Raw genomic sequence first — 24,290 nt, 5'->3', positions numbered from 1 at the left:
CAGTGCCCACATCCCTGCCTCCCTGCACACTAGAAGGCATAGAGCCGGGAGACCAAAACCTACTCTGAAGAGACAAAAATACAACTCAGGCAAGAGGAAAATACGTAAGTTCAGCCTATCCAGCATCCCTGGTGTGCCTCTGCTATGGGCTGGGAAGGGCTGTACATCTGAGAAACCAGTGCTGTCGGGCATAAGCCATCCTGGTGGCTAAGGAGCACTGAAGCACTAGAAACCCATGACCTTTCAGTATCTGTGCTGAGCATACACGGGATCTGCGAGAAACACTGGAGACGATGTGAGATGCGGCGTGCAGGCAGAAGCAGGTAGGGAGAGCTGGCACAAAGCCTGATGACATGACAGTTACTGGGGCAATGCCTGCAGAACACAAAAGTTCTTATTCAAAGCATTCTTAATCAATCAAACAGCTTCAGCCTTAACCAGCATGTTGGGAAAAAACACGAGGTTGGTACCTTCTCATACTTGGCAACGATCTCAGCTTTTTCCTGGGCTATTAAAGACTCTATATCTTTCTTCATGTCAGAAGCTGTAAGGCAAAAAAAAAAAAAAGGGGGGGGGGGGAGAGGAGGAGATAAGTAAATGTGTACACAGCACTGGAAATATTTTAAGGAAAGTGCTAAGAGAAAACCTTTGCTGATAACTTTAGCTTCCAGCTGTATCCCAGAACTAAAACTAGGCTGAGGTCGAAAAGCCCCTGTACAAAGTGTGCAGGAAGCTTGCCTGCATGCAGCACGACTGCCAGCTCCCCGTTCTCTGCATGGCGACAAAACTGAGTTTAAGCAAGGGGTAGTCTTGTCTGCTGAAAGACAAGATGCCATGCCTTTGTTCTTAGGCACACACATAACTGTATGAAAGATACCATGCTTTTAAATCAAGACATGCAAACCAGCCACAGAGCCCTTGCATTGCGCAAGTTGCACGCCAGCTGGGTGCTGCGCAGCATAACGTTCATGTGCATGACAGCAAACCACCAGGCTCTTGCCCTCCGCTATGGATATGAAGCCATAAGATGCTCTGCAGGGGCATCCAAAGGCAAATTTAACATCAAAGGAGAAACTAAATGAAGGTTTTGTCTACTGAAATATGCACGCAACAAGTAAACTGGCCTCTAGATAATTACCTTCTATACACACCCCCAAAAGAAAAACAGCACAGCAGCAAGACAACCCCAGAGTCCCCATCTAATCTGACAAGGACCAGTCTTGGTCTAAACAAGACTGAGTCTAGCTCCCCAAGGTCTGTGCCCACTGCTCTGCTTCATCTCACACACATACGTACAAGCAAGACAGCATTCACGCTGAGTTTGTCTTGTACAAGCCCAAAGGGGCATCCCTCCCTGTCAAGCCATAACTAGTTTCTCGCTGTTCAAAGGAAAAGGTTGATCCCCTTTCTGGGAAGGGAGGAGAAAACACAAGCAGGCAAAATCCCCAGGGAACCACAGTCCCCAGGGGGGGCTGCAAGGAAGAGGGCACAGGGAAAGTCTACCAAGCTCTCCTCCTCAAGCTCTACGGAGCTGCAACCAACCCAGCTCAGACCACTCAACAGCTACAGCACCACCTAAAGCCAGGCTACAGCAAGCCACATTACCCAAACCTTCAGGCTACGGGAGTGATGCTGCCACAGTGCTGCGGCAGTCCCAGAGCATGAAGGACTGCAGTAGGGATAGGCATCCAACTGGGGTGGCCTCATCTCCAGCCCACTGACCACAACCCCAAGTGCTCTGTAAATGGACAAGCTCCAGCCAGCCCCAGAGCTGTATATCTTTCTAGTGTGTCCCCTCTGCCAGTGCTTGCTTGCCTCTTTTTTAAAGCTTTTTAAACACTTCTGCTATGAATTATAAAACCCTACCCAGTGCAGACAGGATAAGCGCTGGGAAGTCATGATGTGTTATCACCTACATGGCTCCATCCTTCAGAGTCCTGCTGATGTGCCACAGGTCCCAGATGGATACTACGCATTTCAAGGTAAAATAATTTTAGTCCACAGTTGCAAGGGGCTTAGCATTTGGAAAAGTTTTTTGACACTTAAGAGTATAAAGCCTCTTAGAATAGCTTGTTATAGAAGCAGACTGCATTTTGCCTGCTCTAAGGAGGTTTTGCCTATTTTGCCTGCTGTAAAAATATTCAGCAGGGTTGGAAAAAATCTGTTAAGAGCCACCACAGCCTTAAAATATTTTCCCCACTGCCACATTATGAATGATCCAATGATTTACCCAGAACATCTGAAAGCTAAACAATTTCAATAATATGGTCCAGAGGTTTTTTGTAGGACTTCAAAGGAACTCTGTGGAGCAGAAGAAACTTGAAAGCCTCCTGCAAGAAATTACAAAATTTTGAAAAGCCTTTTGAAAATACAAGAGAGTAGGTTGACTCGCTAGTTGCATCTAAATTTGGAAGGTAAAAGCTGCACTGCTGTGCTCTGTTCCCTTCCCAAAGCGCTGGTGACCACCTTGCTGCAGAGAAGAGGAGCATTGCTACTCACAGATAAAGCACTGTGCAATAGCTGCTCAAGAACAAGTTTACTCCAAGCTGCCATTGCAGCTCTCTAATGCACACCAGAAGCCATCCTGATCTCCCTTCAGGAGGAACCTGAAGGGTTCTTGTAGTAAGACACACTACCCCAGCTTCTGGTGAGCCACTGCACAGCTGGCTGTGGCAGCACTTGTCACCAGACGAGCCAGAGCAAAGCAAGGCATTGCACTTGGGAAGATGTGATTTTTTTTTCCCTTGAGGGGGAAAAAAAAAGGCAACAAAAAAAACCTGGGGGAGATGTCATGAGCAAAGGCTCGCTAAGGCTCAGCCCACTTCTCTGCACCTTCAGATGTCAGTAAACCATAATTTGACTCATCTCACCAACTCCTTAATGCAAACAGCTTGCTGCCACTGTCTTTTAGGCATGTATGCGGAGACAGGTGGGAGATTCCTCATTCCCCTAACTCTTCATTTCGAAAGCAGCCATCACTCCTGGTTGCCAGCACTGTGATAGAAGTATTAAACCACATGCAATAGTCAGAGCTACCAGGGCAGATTTTCTGCACACACTATCAGCCAACAGCACAGGCATTTCACTGCTTTACACTCATCCATACAGACACTGGAAAAAAGCAAAATAGGTGTATCTTCCCCCATTATTGACTCCACAATCAAAACAGAGTAAGGACAGAAATATTAAAGTGTATTTTGTTCTCTCTTTTTTCCAGGCTGCAGCTCTTACTTCAAATGTTCCCATGAATTTTGCTCAATACATATTAATGGCAGCTTCATTTTTCAAAATAGCAAGGTCTGAGTAACTGTCTCACAGTGTCACCTAATATATCTGCATCTTCTCCTTCTCACATCTTTCTTCTGCAAAGTTTAACTCAAAGGCAAATTAACTCCCCCACTTCTGACATTGTTTTTTCGTTGTTATGGGACCAAAGCATTCAAATTAGGTCCTTTGTGTGCTGCTAAAAATACAAATATCTGCAGACTGAAAGGAAAAAATAAACTATATGTTAAATAAAATGGGCAATTTTTCATGATGTTTACAAAGTGGAAGTTATTCTGAACATCTCTGACCACACTCTAAGAGAATAACCAGAGGAAAAGTGATTCAGTAACATGGGAGGGTTTACACAGCAGAAGACAGCAGCAAGACCACATGTATTTTGGCATCTGCCTCTGCAAAAGCCTCTCCGCAGCCAGAAATGCCAGACTGGTGCAAAGGAGCCTGTTTTGCGTCTCACACCTGGAATGTGCACAGTTGTTTTCTCTTTCTGCTACAGCAGCGCAAAAGTCCACATTTAGGAAAAAACTTGAAAGCAGAGAAAATGGTTGATGGCAGTGGGAAGGATGGAGGTGGCAAGTGGCTGCACTGGCCTCCGTATCTGACTGCAATACTGCTGCTTTTTGGAGGACAAAGGTGATGCTGTGCTTGACTAGGTGATTTTCAAAGTACTCTGGAGAAGGAATAGAATATAACTTAGCTCTCTCTGACAGCCTACGTTGAATGTAGATATTGAATAGGGATATTTTTATTATTTAATTCTGTGCATACTTGAACTCCAGAGTAGTTTGACACCATGAAGTTATAGCATTTACTTGAGGGGAAACGACAGCTTGTGTATATGAAAACTACCGAGACATTTATTTTCTGGAGTTTGACAAAACACATCATTCTACACTGATATAAACAGGCTACCTAGAAATAGGTGCAGCCTGTACCTGCCATGCTTCTCCATATACCTATATAAGACTGAAGACTTTTTTTTAACTATACCACCCACATGACTTTCTCAAGCCTGCCACCCAATTTTCTCTTGTGACTACTGTATTTTCCCAGCAAACCGGGTTCCCCCCCCTCCCGTTAAAGTCGCAAAAGATGAATGAAGCAGTTATTAACAGGAACGGTAAGAAAACGTGAACAGTGCAAGAATGGTAGCACATAAATTTACTGGGATATAAGTAACAGAAAGCCCCAGGCCATGCATTCTTACATTCAACTGGGAAACAAAGTTACCAACTAGTTCCTTTTAAAAAGAATGAGTTGATAAACCCCACAATCTGTCATCTCCCACTAAAACTTGCAGCTTCGCAGCTTCCAGTTTAAAGTAGTAAAAATTAATCCCAGCAACAGTAAGCCTAAAGATGCTTAATGAAGATGCACATCACTGCCTACCTGCATTGAACACTATCTAGCCATTAGCAAATGTGAAACGAAATACCCAAATTTTGGATGAGAACGACTTTCCTGAAGTTAATTCACCAGCTGCAATCTCAAGTACTGGCAGTGGAAAGAAGGTGTCTGCATCAAAAATCCAAGGCTTGGTACAAAAATTGTTGTCCATAAATCAGATTTACTGTTATAACCCTTTCCCAAAAGTCCCATATTTTTCCAGTAAAATCTGTCAAGCTCCTGCTGCCCTGTGCGGGGTGGTACCCGCCAGGACCAGCCCGGCTGGGAGCATGGGAACCTCTGGCCACTAGTCACCCAACCGGTGTGTTGCAACCCTGCTCACTGCCCAGAAGAGGAACGGAGTGTTTCCCATGGCCCAGTGCCAGTGCTGCTCCTGCCGCGGCCAGGGGCGGGGGACAAACACATGGCAACACACACGGCAGTGCTGCCCCCAACCACGACACAATGTCTTCTGCTTATAAACCCATTAGCAATCACCCTGCCTGGTCCACTCCCTCTGTGCCAGCACCTGCGGAAGACCCAGACATTGCCAGCTCTTCCCAGAGAGGTCGCTTTCCAGGGCCACATCTGCAGCCCTCTGCTCACCACCAGATACTCATCTCCCCACTGCTCAATTTACACAAAACAGAAACAAGGACAAACTTCCATTAAACTCCACCAGGACGTGAGACCTGTACACAGAATTTAATCCATCAAAATTGCAAATGGATGTGGTCTAAGGACTGCAGCTGAGACATCAAAAGCTCAGCTGATTGGCCCTGTGGAGTGCTGCAGGTGGTTGCACATCAGCATGCGCTGAGATGCCCTCCCAGAAATTCACTGCAACCGTGATTCCAGTTAGAGCAGATGAAAGGCAAGCACGATGCAGGCATACAGCCAAATACAGTTGAGTTACAAAATCTTAACAGTGACCTCTTGCAAGCAGAGCCATCTCAACTGCCTGCACCCCTCCTCAGCATACTCCCATCTCCAGGACAAAAACTTGCAAAAGTTGCATTTTTTGTTTCAGTAACCTCTCACAGCACTGTATGTTTCTCCTGTCCAGCTGCACCCAAGCCCATGGAAACGTATATGATTTTTTTTTCTGCATGCTACTGCAAGCAGAATGTCATTGAAAAAGGAAAAGTAAGTTTAGGTGAAAGTGTGCTGAAGTCTTGAACGTGCCCCATTAACTACTAATAGAGACTGCTGTTGGGGCGGGGGGGAGGGGGTAAGAAAAAAGCAAATTTTGACACACCATACTTAAACACCACACTGGCCTGTATCAGACTGAAACTACTGCTGTGGAATAAAGTCAAAAGGTACGTACTTACTACAACCACATTCACCACTGCTGAAACTCAAGTCACCATTTCTGTTCCGTGTTCTATTTTAAAAGCACATTTTAACACAGTGTTTTATACCTTTAGCTGTCTATGGTATAAGTCTGCAATTTTTCCTTTAGGGAAACAGGCTTAAAGGAAACTCTTATGCATCTATGCAAGTAGAAATGCTTATACAGCTTCTGCTGAGAGGTGAGACCCTTGCACAAGGCGCACTTGCAGTCTGCACCACTTCCCAGCAAAGCACCACTCTGACTTGTAAAGTTACTACTAGTTGTAACAGTGACTTGCGTGCTTGCACGCCCTGGAAGAAACCCAGTCACGCCAAGTGGTCTGACAGTCTGCTTACAAAACAGCTAAAGCAAGCTGCAAAAAAGTTTAAAAAACCCTGATAGGGTTAATTCAACTGCAAAAACAGGCACCTCGGCACGCTTCGAACCATACAGGCTAATGGCTCGCAGCAAACTCCCCATCCTGGTTTGCTTGTATAATCTGGGGGACACAGTCAGCAGCTTCGAGTCGAGGGGAGCTGTCATCAGAGGCTCTTCTCCCACGGCTTAAAGCTGTTCAGAAGCAAAGCCGCAGCGTTACACCACTGCACATACCTACCAAGTACAGCCAAAACGAGCACTGCTTTGGGTCCGCTTTGAATGCATCCCCACAGCCCGAGGAAACCTCAAAGCCTTCCAAGACACCCAGGAGAAGCTGCGGGCTGTTGCAGGCAGGCGCTGGCATGCAGGGCTGCATGCCTGGGAGGTGACGAGCCGCAGGAGGAAGTCATGGCCACGTGCCACCGGCTGCAGGCAGAGCTTCTGCTTTGTGAGACCCAGCTCCCCACACGGAAGTCAAGCTGCTCCTGGGGTCTTGGTACAAGACTGGCCAGCATCCCCACCTACAGTGTTGCAGCTACCACACTATTTTTTACTAGAAACCCAAATTTCAATCCCAAAACAGACAACACACTCAATGCGCTTGCATCCAGGACTTCTGTTGCACCCCATCTGCAGCTCCTCTCTCACTGACAAACCCAGACTGCAAGCGCCCTGGCTAGGCGCCAGCTGCAAAACAACGTGTCAGCAGACTGCACATCACCAATCTTAGCCCAAATCCGGCGCTCGCTTACAACCCTGCTACCGAAAAGGAAATCAGACTTGCACTCGCAAAGTGAATTATGACTTTAGGAATGAAATTACTGTCAAACAGTATGAACCAAGATACAGGCGATCCTGTATGCATGTTTATTTCCTTGACTACAACAAACCCTCAAGAGCACGCAAGCAAGCTTTTTTTTTCCCCCTTAAGAGCACAAGGAGAACCAAGCCAGCTGAATTACAAGGAGGTTTATATTTTAACTGTCTCAGGGTCTTTGGAAATGACTGCCCGTAGATCACTTTATATGTGTCACAGGTGTGTTACAGAAAATTCACATGAGCTCCTGTCCCCATAAACTTCCATTGTGTCAGAAACTGTGCTGGATGCTATGCTGGATAAAAACACGTTCGCCTCCCTTAGCAGAAGCACTGGCAACACCCAAATAAGAATCTCTAGCACAACCCACTTTGATGCTAGCAATCTCCCACCAAGCCAGAACATCCCGCATCATCGCGTATGAGAACCTGCTGATTTATTATCACGTTTACCCACAGTAAATGACAGCTCTCAGGGCGATTGTTAACCTGCCCCAGAGCTGGTTTGTGAGTTTGGAGAAAGGAGCGTGGAAATGCATCCCAGCTCCAAGCAATCTGCCTTTACCTGAGCCTGGTATCAGGTGCCGAGATGCATCAGTTCAGCTGGAGTTGTCCTCTCCCCTGCGGGCATCTACCTGGCAGGAGCTGGTTGTCTCCGCTGCGGGATAGCAAGGACGCCCACTGCCGTAGCCCACCAGTCAAACGCCCCTTGGCCTCACTCGCACTGCCCACGCTCAGTGCAGCGGCTCTCCCCTCCACTCCTCTGGCACGTGAGAGCTCACCATGAGTGGCTGGGAGAAAAGGCAAGGCTGAAGGCAGTCTGCACACAGGCTCTCTCTTCCCCAGGGCTCACTGCAAAGGAAATAAGAAGTTGGTAAGTTTTCCAGTTCTGGCATGGCAGAGGCACCATCCTTTACCAGCACAGGGGGCCTTTGCACACAGAGGAAAGGCAGGTCGCACTGCAGCGGGCAGCAAGGCAGCATCTCAGCCTGGCAGGAAAGGAACAGGCTGTAATGGGAAGGCACCCAATGGCAGAAAGTAAACTATGCTTCTCTGCACTGCAAGAAAACCCTTGGTGTGGGTCATGCTCAGATTTTGTTGATTTGGTGGGTTTTTCAGGACGAGTTTCCTCCCCAACCAGCTTACAGCATCAGCCCAGCCCAGCCCTGCACTAACACAGGGCACTCACAGCGATTTTGTTTGGGGCTGGGCAGGAATTTTACAACTACCCGACCATACGTGCCAGGTACCAGAAAACCAGCCTGCACGCCTCCAGCTGCACAACATCATGATGCCCGGGGTGTCTATCCAGGGGTGCTCAGCTCAGGCACAACCCAACACCTGGTTTGCAGCAGGGAGTCGTGTTTTAGCCCATTTTCTGGCCTGGTTGAGTGCTGGAGGATGGAGGGGTTTCCCATGCAGCTCTCAGAGTCCATCACACCTTTGCAGCAGCAGACGCATGCTACTGGCAACTCAGGGGGCAAAATACACCCCCTGCCCAAGCCAAAACCACACTGTTACACCCAACTTCAGCCAACCTGAGACCATGTTGCTGCTAAGAGGAGATGCAATGGGTGGGTCCAGGCCATTCCTGCAGGAACAAGCTGAGGGGAAAGGGAGAAGCAGCATAGGGGACTTTGGTCAGTTTAAGACCAGTAACACAGCATCACCGACTTATGCGGTGGAAGAGCTGGCACCGGCAGCACCACCTGAGCCACCTTCCAGCGCTTGCAATTCCTGCCCAACACATCCAAAGAGCTAACATAGCTATATGTTAGGCTCCAGTGTCCTTTCAACTATGATTTTTTTAAAAAAAGTTTTTAATTCTCACAAGCAACCCAGAGAAGCAACACACCAGTTTCACAAGTGTGAAATCGAGGCATCACCCCAAAGTCCAGTGCTTCTGTTTGAAGCCAGCAAGTACCAGAAGGGGGAAGCATGCACAGATGCCCAGGAGAGGAAGCACAGCTCGCTTCAGACATGAGCGGACACTTTGACAACACCACCTCTCCTCTGATCCCCCTCACAAGCACCTGTGAATGGGCTTTTCCCCATGTTCCTGGGCTGTCTTGTGCTCAATTTCCCCACTGTCACCCATTACCCCTCCAGCACCCAAACACGACTTGGAGACCCCTAAGTTCAGAAGACTTCACACCCTTCCTAAGGTAGCCACCTTTATTATCAAGTAACCTATAACACAAATTACGTTAAATATACACATTATCATTGAGTAGCTTACCCACATTATAATACAGATTATGCACATTTCCCCTCTGTTCTCCCAATACGCACCAAGCTTTTAAAGTACAGTGGCAAGCTGTGGTCACGACGATGCTGATACTTTGCTACTAGACTATGGCAATACCATGAAACCCAAAGACACTGGCCAAGCTTTTAATTATAGAAATAACTAAAAAACCATGTAAGGCTGAATTTACGTGCTATCCCCTCCGCCCAACACTACCAGCGTGCACAGCAGTGCTGCCAGTAAGTAAAACCTCAACGCTCTCCCCACCAAACTTCCTGTGCTCCCAACACTTATGTCTTGCTTTCATTTTCTCACACATATTGTTTTGTGCTGTGCCTTGGCACTTACGTTAAGGTCTTCTGCCCAAGGACGGAGACAGGAGGAGAGAAGTAAGAGAGCTCAAAGAGATTTGTTTCCCTCTCTGCTTACACTCGGTAAGCCCAGCTTTGGTGCTTCTGCAAAACTCAGCTGTTGCAATGTCAGAAGACACAGCTTTAGATGTAAGCTAAACCCTCTGAGCAAGAAGAACAGTGAGTCTACAAGCAATTCTTCATCAGCTTCTATTTTTATTTTATTCACAGTGAATAAAAGAGCATCCAAACATTTTTTTAAGCTCTTTTTGACAGGAACTCATCTTCTCAAGACAAGAATAGCAAAAACCCAAACAAACAAAAACCAGCACAAAACCCCCAAGATACATGAATTTATATATATATTTTTTTAAGCATCATTATTTAAATGACTTCTCATTTTAAAAATAGAGAAGTAAACTGAAGAATGCAAAAGTCTATGTGCTGCTTTGGGAATTGAAGACTAATTTTCTCTCTGCATTCCTTCTTTCTTCCATTCCAGTGTCTATAAAAGGGCCAGAAAAGCCAGGGGAAAGAAAGAGAAAAAAAATCCCCTTTTTTTCGGGTGATGCAATGACCTGGAAAGAAACTACATAAACACAGAGCTTCAGAACTGGCTTCTTCTGTTTGCTTAAGACTGGAAGACCAGTTTACATTTTTTGAGACCATAAATTAAAGGAAGCTACAACAATGATAATTCTCCCCTTGGACATACATTCCTCTGAAAATACTGTCTTTTATTCTTTTCAGTCCATGTAGCAGCACCACGGGACACACTACTCTTCCTTTTACCATCCCCTTGGTCATTCTTGCCTCCAGCTACACGTGGCAATTTTGGGTAAGCTAAAAGCTCTTATTACATCTCCTTTTGCTATTTAAAACTTTTCCTGTTTTTCAGTTCGGTGGCCACCACCAGCTAGAGGCCACCCACACCTAACATGTGCCCAAAGCAGTGGGGTGAAGACATGTATCCTGGCTGATACCTAAGATGTCACCTTGGGCACTATGGCCACTAGCCAAAACCAAAGGAACAAGGATGCAAAAATAAGCTACCGTACTGCCAGCAGCCTGTGCTCTCCTTGGCACAGAGCAGTGGCACTTTTTTTAACACACAAACAAGGAAATAACAAACATAGCATGATATAAAGTGGCTGGGACAGCCAATGAAATAAACAGGTAAGACGTTAAAAACCCACTAACAATGAGATGCCTCTTGTCTCTGGAAAACTTGCCCAAAATAATCATTGAGGTGAATGATTTATAAGTTATAGACATCTAAGTTCAGTTCAAGTGAACCTACACCAGCCATGTGGGTCTTGCACTGCTTGCCAGAGCCCCTGGCTACACCCCATTTTTAGGAGGAGAGGCAGCTTGAGCCATTAGCCTGACCTTGACCCAGGCCCAGGCTAATGTCCACCCCCTAGGAAAATATGTATTTTAAATGAGGGTCTGAGTACCACCCTCATTCCTTCAATTGTTTTAGTTCAATCAGCTCACACCACCTCCAAATACAGAACTCCATGCAGCAAATTATTTCTATCTGGCAGAGCACACTCCCTGACCATTTTGCTGGCAGTACCTTCGACTTGCATTACCTTCAGACAGCATCTCTGGATGCTAATGGGCAAGCTGTTGCTATCTTCTTCTACCGAAGCCCCACACAAGCATGTCCAATAATAGAAAACTTCAGGGAAACAAGAAGTATTTGATTCGTCACTGGGAAGTACTGAGAAAATGTCTCCCAAAGCTCTTCTACAGCCTTGAACCATACACAGGGCAGCATTAGGATACACAAGATTTAAGGAGTATGAAAGCAATCTTTTTTTTAATTACAACGTAACCTTTCCCTTACTTTTTTCTTGTTAATAACTCCTAAAATTGCCCCAAGTGAACAGTCACAGGAATTTTTGCGCTTTTTTTGGTGCAAAAGCAACATTTTATTTAAACAAGAAAATTTAATGGTTGTGTTCCCTTTGAGGAAATTGTTCACACAGATGTCATCCCCTCTTCCCTTCATGGAAAACTTGTTTATAAAATCCAACCGGAGGCAAAGACTTGTGGCAGACATAACGCTTCAGCTTACAAAACAGCAATGGTCATGTAGGACACCCTGTTAAAAGCAGCTCACCAGTTTAGAAGTCAACATGGAAATAACCCAAGGGCTCTTGATTTTCATCTGTTTTTTACTAGAGTCGAAATCAACATCTGTGACATTTGGTCAGGTCTCCAAAATGCATCTTAAAATTCATGATGTATTTGGCTGTTACCATTTTACCGTAGTCGATGTAAAACTAAACCTGATGCTAAAAATTGATCCATAGAGACTGCTGGGATTGAAAGACAGACACACAACTTTCCAGCCAGCTACTGATGAAATGGTACTGATATTTTGGAGTAAGCCGTATTATTGCAATAACAGTTTCTGTACTTTAGATATAAATGCAACAAAATGACCCTTAGGTGAGTGGTGGAAATGCAGCTGGGCAGGTTGGTGCTGGACACTGGTAAGAGCTAAGTGCGGAAGAGGACGCGAATCTCCCGGTCACTGGCAAAGCCCTAGTGCTGGTAGCAGGCACCTGGTGAGATGCCATGCCAGGCAGTGACCAGCGGCAAGCAGCTTCAGCTCCCACCCATCAACAGCAGCTGAACCAGTGCTCCCAAAACTGCAGTCTGAGCCCAGGGTGTAAACAGCTGGCACCTTTACTCATGTGCTTGGGGATAAAATGAGTCTTTCCTCCTCCTCCACCAGCCCCACGTTCACCCCAAAGCCCCAAACAACACTTTTTTTCCTTGCAAGCACACACTTAACACGTGGATTATTTCCTAATTAGCTGAAGACTAGCCTCCGAAGGGCTTGGTGAGGGTTGCTCATGTCTCCATGCTGCTGTCTCATGGGCTTTACCACAACTGCAGCGCTTTCCCCCAACCCACTGCAGCAAAGCTGAGCCCCCAGCATGCACCCCTCCATCAGGGAGATAGCAGAGCATTGCCACACTCGGCATGTAGCGCGTGTAACGACTTATGCCCCCAGCACCCCTAGGCCACCTCAAACCTGTGCAAACCTGAACCTTGTTTGCCGACTCAGCCATCTTCCCCACCCCTGGTTTGGAAACCTCCTGAGATGATCACAACATCAGGAGGAGGCACAAATTCAGCTTGGTTTCTGGGTGGGGGAGCACTATGCCTGAGCACTTCGTCTGGCTCATCCCTCATTTTACTCCATGAGGGACTCAAAAGGTGGAAGAGTGGCACAATGAATGGCCTGAGCCAGCCCTCACATTTGGAGTCCAGCTGCACATGGTGCACGGAAAGCCCCGAGCAGGTCTGGTGTGGACCCAAACCTGCAGGTGCCACCATGGAGCCCAGTACCCATGGGGATGTACAACCAAGTGAGCCAGGTGACACAGGCAGACATCAAACCAGACATCATCTTTCCACTTCTAGTTTTTCCAGGGGCATTCATGCAGCAACTTTGATCAAATATGCTTGAGAAAGCAACAGAAGTAACTTCAGAAAACCAATGCCCAAAACCTCAGTGGATCTATTACCTCCAATTACTGTTTTTCATGTCCTCAGCATTTCTGATGTGAATAATGGAGCGCAACAGAAACGGGATAAAAGCAATTCAAAGGGGACCACAGAAGGCTCAAGTCTATTAAAGAAAATGTTTGAGAAGGGTTTTTTCAGTGAGAGCCGAAGCTTGCATGGGGAAGGTGATAGTACGCATGGAACAACTAAAAAAAATTACAAAACCCCTTCTCAGATGAGATGAAAAGCAGAGGAAGAAGTTTTAAGTAGATGACAGCCTATGGCAGTGATTAAAGACAGGCATTTGGTACAATGGAGACCCATGCAAGGCTGCCCATAAAAGCAGCAGCAGATACTGTTCTCCTGAGGAGACCAATGTACACAACTCAAGTATCACCTGTGTTTCAAGATGCAGTCTTACTTAGCTGAAGACATGCTCAGCTAAATAAAAAGACAATTTGAACTTGAAAGATGCACTTATCTTACAAACTCTTTAACATTCACCCAAAGCAGCAATAACTGGACAGTTCACTTGAAACATGTTCACTTAAAACAGTTGACTTAGACACAAAATTTCAGTTAATTTCTACATAAGACATTTGCAAGCAGGATGATGATTTCCTCAGCAGCTTCGGATATGGGAATCTTCCTGTTCCAAGATCAAAACATGGTAGAGCTGAATGCATCCTACTAAACTGCAGCTGGACTTGGCCCTATGCAAGAAGGCTTGGAAAAAGAAAGTTGTCAGTAAATAAGTATCTGAGGGTAGTGGAGGGCGTTTTGATAGGAAAGTCACAAAGAAATAACTTTTTCTTTCCTAAAGTAAAGAATGGGGCCAACATGAAGAATAAGATCCATACTTAAGCTAAAACATGCCTGCAAGCCTTCAGATAAGACTTCAAAATAGAATAGCAATTGCATGGGAGTTCTTTGTATTTTGTTTTCTACCAACATCAAGTCCTTCAGCAGGAAGAATTTTTCCAGCCAGCAGAGATCAGAGCTGATTTGCTCTTTATCATCACCATTATGTGAGTGGAGAGGAGCCTCTGTGAGGCCACCCTTTAATTTAAAGCACAGTTGTTTCAGTTTTGTCCTGGCTGAGTACAAACCAGGGAGTCCATCTTCCTGGTTCCCATTTCCCATATAAGCCCAGACCTGGATTCCCATCTCTACCCACTGGTCGCAGACATTCCTTTAGCACCTGTTTCAGACAGATGCACAGCTGCAGTAAAACAAAAGCAGCACCTTTCCCACCTGCTCCAAGCAGCCTATCCTCTCCTTATGGATATCTCCCCACTAGATCATCTCTTAGGACCCACTACAGGAGGGTGAGCACTAAATCTCTTTTGTAGCAGTAAAGCCTGTGCTGTACTAAAGCTATTATGTGATTCTCCCACTTCCTTCCATTGACAGAAAACAAAAGCTTGTACTGCTGCTCACCATTATCAGAAAATATTTGCTTTCCCAGATTGTTTCTCCCCTCCTTGTTTCGGAAGGGTTTTCAGTAGAATAACAGGCTCACTCCCAACAGAAAGCAGCAGGGAGTGATTTGGGACAGAGGCCCTTCAAAGCCCACCCAGCAAGTCCAGTCTGGACCCAGGCACAGCCTGGTCCTGGCCTTCCCATCCCTGCTGAGGGCTGCACATTCCAGCACCTCCTCCATCACCTTACAGACCCTGCAGATGAGACAATGCTCCAGCTACATGGCCTGAAGAGACAGGGCCATCTCTGCACCACTGACCGGACTTCAGGTAGCTGCCCCTGTTTTCTAGCTGCAGACCATCTCCAGAAGATTCTCTGCCCATTCCCAGTATCTGACCTATCATACTCTGAGTATCATACTTTGAGTATCTACTGTTTTTCTCTTGTCACCACGCACTGTGCTTCCTTCCTGCCAGATCCCTTATCACCACGTTTCACCCCAAAACCACCCGGATGAAACTTCCAGTGAAACTTCCACTCTTGCTGATGCTGGTGTTTTATTCAGCGACAAAGGAAACACTCTCACATCAGGCACTAAGCCCATGGCGCTCCTGCCAATGAGCGATACAGAATTAAACACAGGCATCACATGAAAACACGGTGCCACACTTACAGTTCCCAAAAAAAGCACTAAATCCATGCAACATACAGTCACTTTTTATTTTTAATTTTTTTGGGTTTTTTAAGCAGCCAGAGTATAAAGAGTCAGGTCTTAAAACCAAGAAGGGCACTAAAAGTCCAAGCATTATTCAGGATATGAAATACTCAACTACTGCAACCCAAGCTGATGCCTTGCAAACTCCTAACTGAAATTTGCCCATGATGGCTTGTTGTCAAGCCCAAAAAGCTTGCATATACACATGGCGGTTCCCTGCAATGAAAGCATTACCCAGACAGCCATTCTGTACGCCAACACCGATGCAAGGGAAACACACACACCATTGCAGACGACACACTCCTGCAGGAGCTCAGCACCAGCCCTGCACTACCTGCTGGCGAAAGCTCCCAGGAGGTCTCCTCCTGAAGAGGAAAGGTCAGGCCTTAACTCTTGCAATTGCTTTGGCATGAGGATCTAGCAAAGACTGAGCAGATTTTGAAAGTATGAGTCTCAAAATAGATAAGTAAATTCTTTGTCCAAGAATGGGGGGGGGGGGGGGGGACGGGACGGGGGGGGGGAATGGGTAAAAACCACTGTGGCAAGTTTTTGGTGTGAAATTATCCATAAGCTCTTCCAAGCAAGGTCCCCTTTACCGTGGCAACTCCTGCCCAGCCCTGGAGCAGTGTGAGGCCTGCAAGCATCGCTGTACCCCCACAGCCCCACTCTCCCTCGCCAGCAGCTGCAGAACATGACCTTGGTGTTTCAGGGAGCAGCAACCCTTTTTTTTTTTTCTCCTCCCTGTCTCAGTGCTGGACCAGTGTGTGGTGTCAACACCTTTAGTAGGCTGGGCTGGCATTTCTGACTGGTTGTGGTCATTAAAAAGGCATCGCAGCATGAAAGGACTTGATGGCAAGCAAAACAGTCTCAAGCTCAGGGAATGTTTCCTTCCTTTCATTTCTTGCCAATTAGCAGAAACTCCTCACCACTGATTTGGGTATTGAGAAAAAAAAGATATATATAAATAAGAAAACAATCACTTAAACACCTTCCTTATCCCTTCCCCAGGACCAGCCTAAGCCAGACACCTCTCCAGCCCCACCACTGGGTTCAACTTCCCTGATGCCCACCGGAATGCAGCACAGACACCTCTTGCCTGTCCTTCCTCCTGCCTGCATTCACATGGCATTTGCTTATTATTTACACCCAGCTTAACTGCTTTCCTCACCTCAATGTCATCAGAGGCAAGCACGGAGGAAAACCTAACTGTGCCGTTCACTTTGGAAAGCCTGATGATCTCCGCTGGTAACTATCAAGAGACAGATAACATCAGCAACCCAACCTGAAAACACTTTTCTTCTGCTTTTTATACCACTGCTCTTTGAGAAGCTTTTTCATGGCCACTTTGATGTCTGCAAAAGCCTGGGACCAGCTCATCTGACTGCCAGGGTCTGTGCTTTTTGGTCTGTAGACATCAGGCGAGGAGAAGCCCAGCAGCCTGTGGACTGATGAAGATGACTTTCAGGTTTTACACGGGAATTTGTTGGCTCTCTTATCTCAGAGACAAGATTTGCAGGTAAGTCCCAAGTGTTTCCAGATAGTCAGCCACAGCCCAAACCACTGCACAAACACCTGAAATTTAAGCTGCCATTCCTAACACCTGCCCTCCCATAGGATTCCTGTACTACAGGTTCTCCATCAGCACATCATTCCTCTGTCCAAGCCTTCCTCTTCCAACCTTTTAAACTTGTTGTCCAAAATCAGTTTTTTAATCCCACTCTCAACTGCTTTTAAGAAGTTGGTGGTGGCAATCTTACAGTTGCTGCAGCTGGGGGAAAAGCTGAAGCACAAGCCACCCCTCTGACCTGGGAAAGGTCCCTCATGAGCTGCATGCAACTCTAACATTGTGCCCTCTTAGGTGCCAAAATCCACCAGAAAACAGATTTCAATACTTCTCCTGCCTGTGGGCTGCTCCTCCCTCTTCTCGTCCCCCCAGCAACATGCCTTTGGCTGAAAAAGCCTCTGGAACTACAGAAACTTTAGAGAAAGTGTCAGAGAAATGTCTTATTAAGAGAAGGCCATAAAAGAACAACAACTTGAGAATAGCTGCAGCTAAATATATCCAATCTCCACACCCCTTCTTTAGAGAAAACATTATCAGATGTCACTTCCCAATGGTAAAAACATGTTTATTTTTTAAATTAAGGTGGTATTTTGAAGACTGGATTTTCTTACCAGGGAACACAACAGACCTTGAGAGAAGACCTTGTTTACTGCCTCAAAAGATCCCACTTTTCTGTGCCATCTGATGGTAGGATACTCTGAAACTGGCACCTGCAGATCTGTGTTTACTTCCAGCACAACCTAACTTTGCAAAATAACTTTCTAAAGAGAACAAAGTATTTTGGCCACCCATACTGAGTGGCAGGGTGTTTTGTGCAATATGGATTATTTTAATACTTCAGAGCATTGAGGTGGAGAACATGGGAAGGAAATAATGTCAACAAGCAGAGCAACAGTGCAGAGCAAGCGTCAGCACAGAGTTGAAACTGCCTCTCATCTGACTCAAATCCCAGGTAGGAGTGGAAGAAGCTGCATTATGGACAGACTGAATTGGTTATGCATCTGCTGCCCAAAGTCCTCCCAGCTCTAAAGGGTGTAATCAACGTCCAGTGGACAGCAAAATAGCCATGATGTACAGCAGCCTGGTGGCTTCCCTCACTAGTAGGATGAGCAGAATAAAGACAGTCGATTAAATGCCCCCACCAGAGAGTTTTGTACCATTTCATTGCTTAAATAAGCTCTAGTTTATTGATCACATCTAAAAATACCCAGGAATTACCACAGGCAGGTAAGGGAACACCTGTGCGAACATTTTAACAAACTGAGCACATACAAGGGGAAGGTTAGCGCAGCACAGCATGCTTCTTCCTCCAAAAATGTAAATGAAATCCAGGAATAACTTCTCCAGAAGGTCAAGAAACCTTACCCAGGTCGCACTCTACTTCTTAACTGTTAACAAATATATACCTTCCCCCCATTCAGAAACATTCAAAACAATACTTTAAGAAACCACACACAAGAAAATATTTTTATCAGTCCATTACTTTGGTGTCCAACTCTTGCACTGCTGTCCCCCCTAGCTGCCCCCTTCCCGCCACCGCAAAACAAGCCGCATATCTTATGTGCTCATTTCCCCTGCTCTCTGCCTGTCCATGCAGGCATTCATACCTTCAGTCCACCTCTTCCCCTGTCAAAGTTATTTGAAACCAGCTGAATGCAAAATTTAGTAGCATCGAAGATACTGAGTGTACAAGCCTCCTGCTTCCTGCGAAGTCATGGTAAATACGCACCAAAAAGCACTTCCAAGGACTAACCTGAAAGTGATGAGCAGGAAGACAACCACAGCTATCTTATATTGCTAAAAAGTTTGTTAAAGGAGATGCACCAGCTTGGTGGGGGACCTCCCTGTGCTCTCCCTGGAGGAGGAGGGCTGCAGTTATTTTGAAGGACAGCCACTAAGCAGGACCACGGAGATGCAGTGGGAAAGAGGCGGGGCTCAGCTTCGCGGCCACTGCTTCCTTCCATCCGCTCAACCCCGAGGAACTTGGAAGACATGCCCACATGATGTCATTACGGGGTTGGCGTCTAAATAAAGGAAGCTTTTTATAGAATTTCCCACTGACAAACTTAATCCGGTAAACCCCAATAGCTAAGACTTCGTCAAGCAGAAAGGAAGGAAAAGGGAAAACAATAACCATTCCATCACTGGGGCCAGGGCAGGTGGGTGGTGTCTCAGGAAAGAAACCAAAACAAACCCAAATTTACTCGCTAATACCTGCGTGTCAGATAAAAAGCACGGGTAAAACCAGCACGTAACATAAGATATGTTTTTACACCATCTGTCACAGGGAAGCACAGCCTGTTTCCAGGGAAGGGGAGAGAAGTATGAAGACAAAGAGGGTGGGACAGGGAGAGAAAAAAAACTTTGCTTAAAGAGAGTAAATAAAACATACTTCCATGTCAGAGGGGTTTTCCAGCTTCGTATTATTCATGTGGCAATTACTGTGCTTCCTAAAAGCAAACTGGGGGGTTCTGCATATTCAGAAGACACTTGGCTTGCAAATACCTTAAGCTCAAATCATCAACAAGCAGCATTTGCTGGAAATCCTCAAAAAAAAAAAATGACAAAAGCAAAACCATCCGGAAGTTAGGTCAAGTTCACGTGTGCTTGTGTGTCATCCTCTTCTTCATAATTCTTCATCACTTCCACAGTGCTACAGAGTGGTTCCCCTTCCTCCCTCTGCTCCTCACTACATCTTCAGCCGGGCATCCACATGGAGAGCAGTTGCAATAGCCTAGTGACTCATGCCGCAGCAATGTGGGTGGGAACTACTCCCATGCCCAGCTTCTAAGGACACAGCCTTTTATGGTATTTTTAGAGTGGAAGCTGTTGTGGTTTCTTGCACTTTGCCTTTTGTCTTGCAGGAGCCTCAGAGAGAAGAGCTCATGCTCCCCTGGGGGCTTCAGGACAAAACAGCAAGGAGCCCGAGCAGGTGATGAGCAAGCCAGTGCCAGGCTCTGGAATCCCTCAGTGCAATTTCTCATCCAGCAACACCAGGGATGCTCAAGGATGTCACTGGCTCTACACGGTAGTGCCACAGCTCACCCGGAGGTCATTGGGTGGCTCCACCACCTCACAACCTCTGAACCAGATGTAGGAGCAGGGCCTGGGTGTGAGCTATTCTGTGGACACCTTAACTACTGCAACCCAACTTTCTAAGGAGTCCCCTGAGTCTTACCACCCTGTGGCAATACACTAACCACCTCTTCATCGTCTCTGAACCATGTCATGAGCCACCAGACATACTGTTTCTACCCTTGATGGGCTATCGGCATACAAGAAACTGGCAGTGCTGCCAGAGTCCCCTCTGCCTGTCCTCAGAGTGAGCTGTTAACTCAGGACTGCATCTCTCCAGCAAGTAGAAAATCAACTCTGTAGTGTTTCTACCCCATAAAAACTTAGCTGAAAATAGGGCAAGAGGTTATTAGGGAAAAGCATACAGGGGTGTTGCATTGAAACCAGGTTAAAAGCATCAGGGAGAAGTGCAGTGGCAGAAAAGCCACTCTCCAGGCTTGTGGACCACAGCATGTGGAACTCAAACGTGGCAAGGTAACGAAGCAGGCTCAGCTGTGCTCTTTAAAAGCTGAGGATCACATGTGAGATTAAGAGAGTATCCCAAAACATTGTCTTATAGGGCTTGAAACAGTACTCTGGTTGCAAACATGCAGCAGATTGCTTTACAGGACAGCTGTCACCTCTCCTTTGCACCTGAAGCATTATCTGCTCTAGAAGCGAAGGGCATGAAAGTTTCTGCATCCCCAATCACAACTCCTAAACAGCTGCTGATTTTAGTCCTTTTAAAGCTGTTAAACTCAAGAGGAAATGAAATTATAATCTACCCACACCTAAAGTCTATGAGAAAAGCCATCAGGATGAAGGAAAAAGTAGTAATCAATCTGCCTAATACAAAGCCACTGACATGAAAGGTGTTTTCTTATTCCTTCTGAAATCCCAGTGAGCTCCAGAAGGATTCATCTTACTAGTCTGTACAGATGAATGACAAGACCCCCCCTACAGACAGGTTTCACCAAGTGCAAAGATGCAGTGGAAAGCTGCACTGGAGCGACTTCTCAGGTACAAAAGACGGAGCGGACGGGAAGTTTGGGGGAGGTCTGTGTCAGCAAGCACTACAGAGCCCACAACATACCTTGGAGGCGAGCCAGGAAGACGTCTCTCAACAGCAGCAGACCAGACCGCTGCAACAAAAAACCCTCCAGCCTTCATGCAAGTTAAAAAGTGATTCAATGCGTTGCCATGGGCACGGCAACCCTCAACAGCTGCTAAATAAGATGCACCACACCTGGAGGACAGCCAGAGCTCCCCAGACAGACCAGGATGGAGTCTTTTGCTCCCCAAGCAGATGAAATACACTCCCAAGTTTAGGGAGCCTTCCTGCTGTTAGATAATGGATCAAGATTACAGAATTAAAGTTTAAAAAAAAAATCCTGTGAAAGGCTCCATCCTGTTCAAAGGAATACAATGCATTTCCTGTACTCTTGCCCTCAAGACCACAACATCACACCTGATTACTATCCCATCTTACTCTTAAGTTCTGCAGAGCCAGCTTGGTCATAGGAAAGGAAAATGAGCTCTGCCTTGCCTTACCTCTCATTAAACTACTGACTACACAGAGCAGTGGTTGTGTAAGAGGTAGGGCAAGTTACTTGATTTTCATTATCCTTTACTTGGACCAGCATTATCAAATTTTATTAAAAAAAAATCAGGAAGAAAAATTATCTGAACACAATAACCAGCCTAATGCTCCTACAGACAGGAAAGGGACACATCCAAGCCTGAAATTGGATTCAGGTCTCCCATGCCAGAGAGACCTCTCTGTATGAAGCCTTCAGTTATCAAAAACTGCCATTCGTACCCCCAGGAAACCCAGGGAAAGGAGGAAATGCCAGCTTGCCCCGACATGCTCAACGCTGCAGTTGCTGCAGGTGACTTAGTGCCGCTCTGACCTTTGTGTGCTGGCAGACCCCAGGGACCCTGCCCCATGAGACCATCCACCCGCCCTCGCCTCCAGCTGTGCAGTACACCTGCATTTAACATAATTTTGATACTTTCACTCACAAACAAGAAAGCTTTCCCAGCCAGCAGGTTCTCTGCAAACTAAAAGCATTGGATGCAGATTCCTACAGAGCAACAACCTCCCTTACCACAGACATCGGCTGGTGCCAGCAAAGCTTGGGCTTGGACGCATCCGGTCTTTGGGGCTGATGGTGTCTCCAAAGGAGCAAATCCAGACAGTCCCTCCAAGCACTTGCAGCTCTCTCCTCCTCCAGTGAGTGCTCCAGTGACCACCCTGCTGAACTCCACTGGAGCTGGGGTGCAGCTCCCCTGGAGCAGACCAGCCTGTGGCTTGCTGGGACAGCTACAGGAAGGGATGGATGCCTTTCTCCTCCTCTTCCTGGGGAAAGGGCTCTCTTTAAAAGCAGACTGTGGAGGATGCAAGGCAGATGCACCTCTCCAGAGGAAGAGGCATAGGCTTACATAGTTCGTTAGCTGGAGGACACAACCCTGGCTCCACTGAAATGAATGGGAAAGCTGCTACTGATTTTACAATAAAACTCAGATATCCACTAGTCTTTACACTAGGCCCATCTGAAATAAAGGAAAAGGAGGGTTTGCCAGAAAGGCCGAGCTTTTCCAAGCTCCACTTCCTCGTGAGTTTTCCCTGCTTATCGCCTTCCTTCCCCTTCCCAGATTTGCAGGTGGGTTTAAGCTCACAGCAGCTTCTGCTCTGGACACTTCTCAAAGCAGTTCACATGATCAGGGTTGCGCTTGATACAATGAATACAGGAAGCCTTGCAAGGACTAATTAAAAAAAAAAAAGAGAGATAATCCAAGTATTTACATCCTTCACATGATATGCAGATGGTGTATTCCTCCCAGCAGGACCAAAATGGTTTAAAAAGACAGGTGAGAGTCTTCCAGAAGGAGATGCAGACAGCAGCAGCAGACCCTAACACCCAGTTTTCAAAGCCCTATAAGATGAAAAGGAAGTGCTTCATTGCCATCCTAGCCAGGCAAAAAGGGATAGCTGACCATGACATAGGTGGTACTTAAAACAGACCACCCATCATTTTACAGGAAGGGGGTGGGAGGAAAGCAAAAAGATAAGCATCCAACTGTGTGCAGACTTGATGACCTATTATGGTCACCAGCCCTTTGCAGGGTCACAGCCTTCAGTTAGGGATCTGCTTGGCTGGAACCAGTCTGCAAATTATATAGTAACTGGAAGCTTTAAAAGCCTTGGAAGAAAAAGCAATAAAATAAATAAAAATCAGCTGGGCAGGTTCTGTCTGACAACTCATTTTTTCCCCCCCATCTAATACAACGCTGTGCAGAGAGACGTGGCATGAATCAACCCATTTTGGCAGCACACGTCTAGCCAGGAAGGGCAGGATGAGTCCCTGTGCCAGAGCAGGAGGAACACCCTCCAAAGGGCTCTGTTTACGCAGCGGGAGCCAATGCAATCCCTACACAAAGCCTGTAAGTACATTTAAGGCTCAAAAGTCATTTGAAACAGGTCCATTCTCCCCTCCCACTCCATAAATACAATCCAAATTGGGTCATCTCCTAACAATAAATGAATGACACTCATTTAAGCCTCCACAGCAGTGCTGACATAATCTAGGTCCTTTCATTCTCCTTGTACTGCAAATGCTAAAGATGCTTTTGTACATCCTCTGAAGTACTCCATTTAAAAAAACCATGGTAACTAGGGCATTGCATTCAGCTGCTCTTGAAAAAAAGCCATTCCCCTTCCCTCTCAATGGGCTCTTATGAGGCTTGGACAGAAAAACATTGCCTAAGCATGACTGCTGGGTACCACTGGGGTCTGCAGTATGAAAAACACCAGCAATATGATGGCATATGGAGAAAGAGAGCCCTTACCTGTGTTCTGAAGCTAAGCAACACCCAAAAGTCCCATTTTAAGTCACCAAGAGCAACAGCACAACTGCAGCTTTCAATAGGTAAAGCACCAGATTTTCTTTAAAAACTACTGAGTGCTCTTAAATCTCTCCAATTCTTTTTAGGGGATGACAGGATTATTCAACTCCAGTATTTTAGCATCTCAAGGACTGGAGGAACCAAGAAGCAAGTTCTGTTATCTTTGAATGGCAGTAGAAGTTTAAGGGGTTTTAGTGTTTGGGTTGTTTTGGTTTTGTTTGTGTTTTTTTTTATTATTATTATTTTTCCCCCTTGCTCATTCCTAACGCCTCAGAACTGTGACACTTTCCTGCATGGCAACT

General features: G+C 46.2%; 1 protein-coding gene across 8 annotated transcripts in view; it reads right to left on the bottom strand.

The window, feature by feature from the left end:
- Positions 1–24,290, bottom strand: part of LOC104044442 (USP6 N-terminal-like protein) — an 85,897-nt gene that overhangs the window by 30,126 nt on the left and 31,481 nt on the right. For 5 of the 8 annotated variants that reach the window (XM_064452406.1, XM_064452403.1, XM_064452405.1 and 2 more), the window contains 2 exons: positions 7,767–8,053; positions 471–544 (listed from right to left, as the gene is read on the bottom strand). In XM_064452406.1, the coding sequence (XP_064308476.1) occupies positions 471–536 (66 nt within the window). In that variant the 5' untranslated portion in view covers positions 537–544; positions 7,767–8,053. Of the gene's footprint in view, positions 1–470; positions 545–2,870; positions 2,995–6,436; positions 6,578–7,766; positions 8,054–19,420; positions 19,772–24,290 lie in introns of those variants that run through there. The other 3 variants (XM_064452411.1, XM_064452407.1, XM_064452409.1) reach the window with 3 other exon arrangements.

The sequence above is a fragment of the Phalacrocorax carbo genome, chromosome 5 (assembly GCF_963921805.1).
Source record: "Phalacrocorax carbo chromosome 5, bPhaCar2.1, whole genome shotgun sequence".
NCBI lineage: Eukaryota > Metazoa > Chordata > Aves > Suliformes > Phalacrocoracidae > Phalacrocorax > Phalacrocorax carbo.
This window is presented reverse-complemented; position numbering and strand designations above follow the sequence as displayed.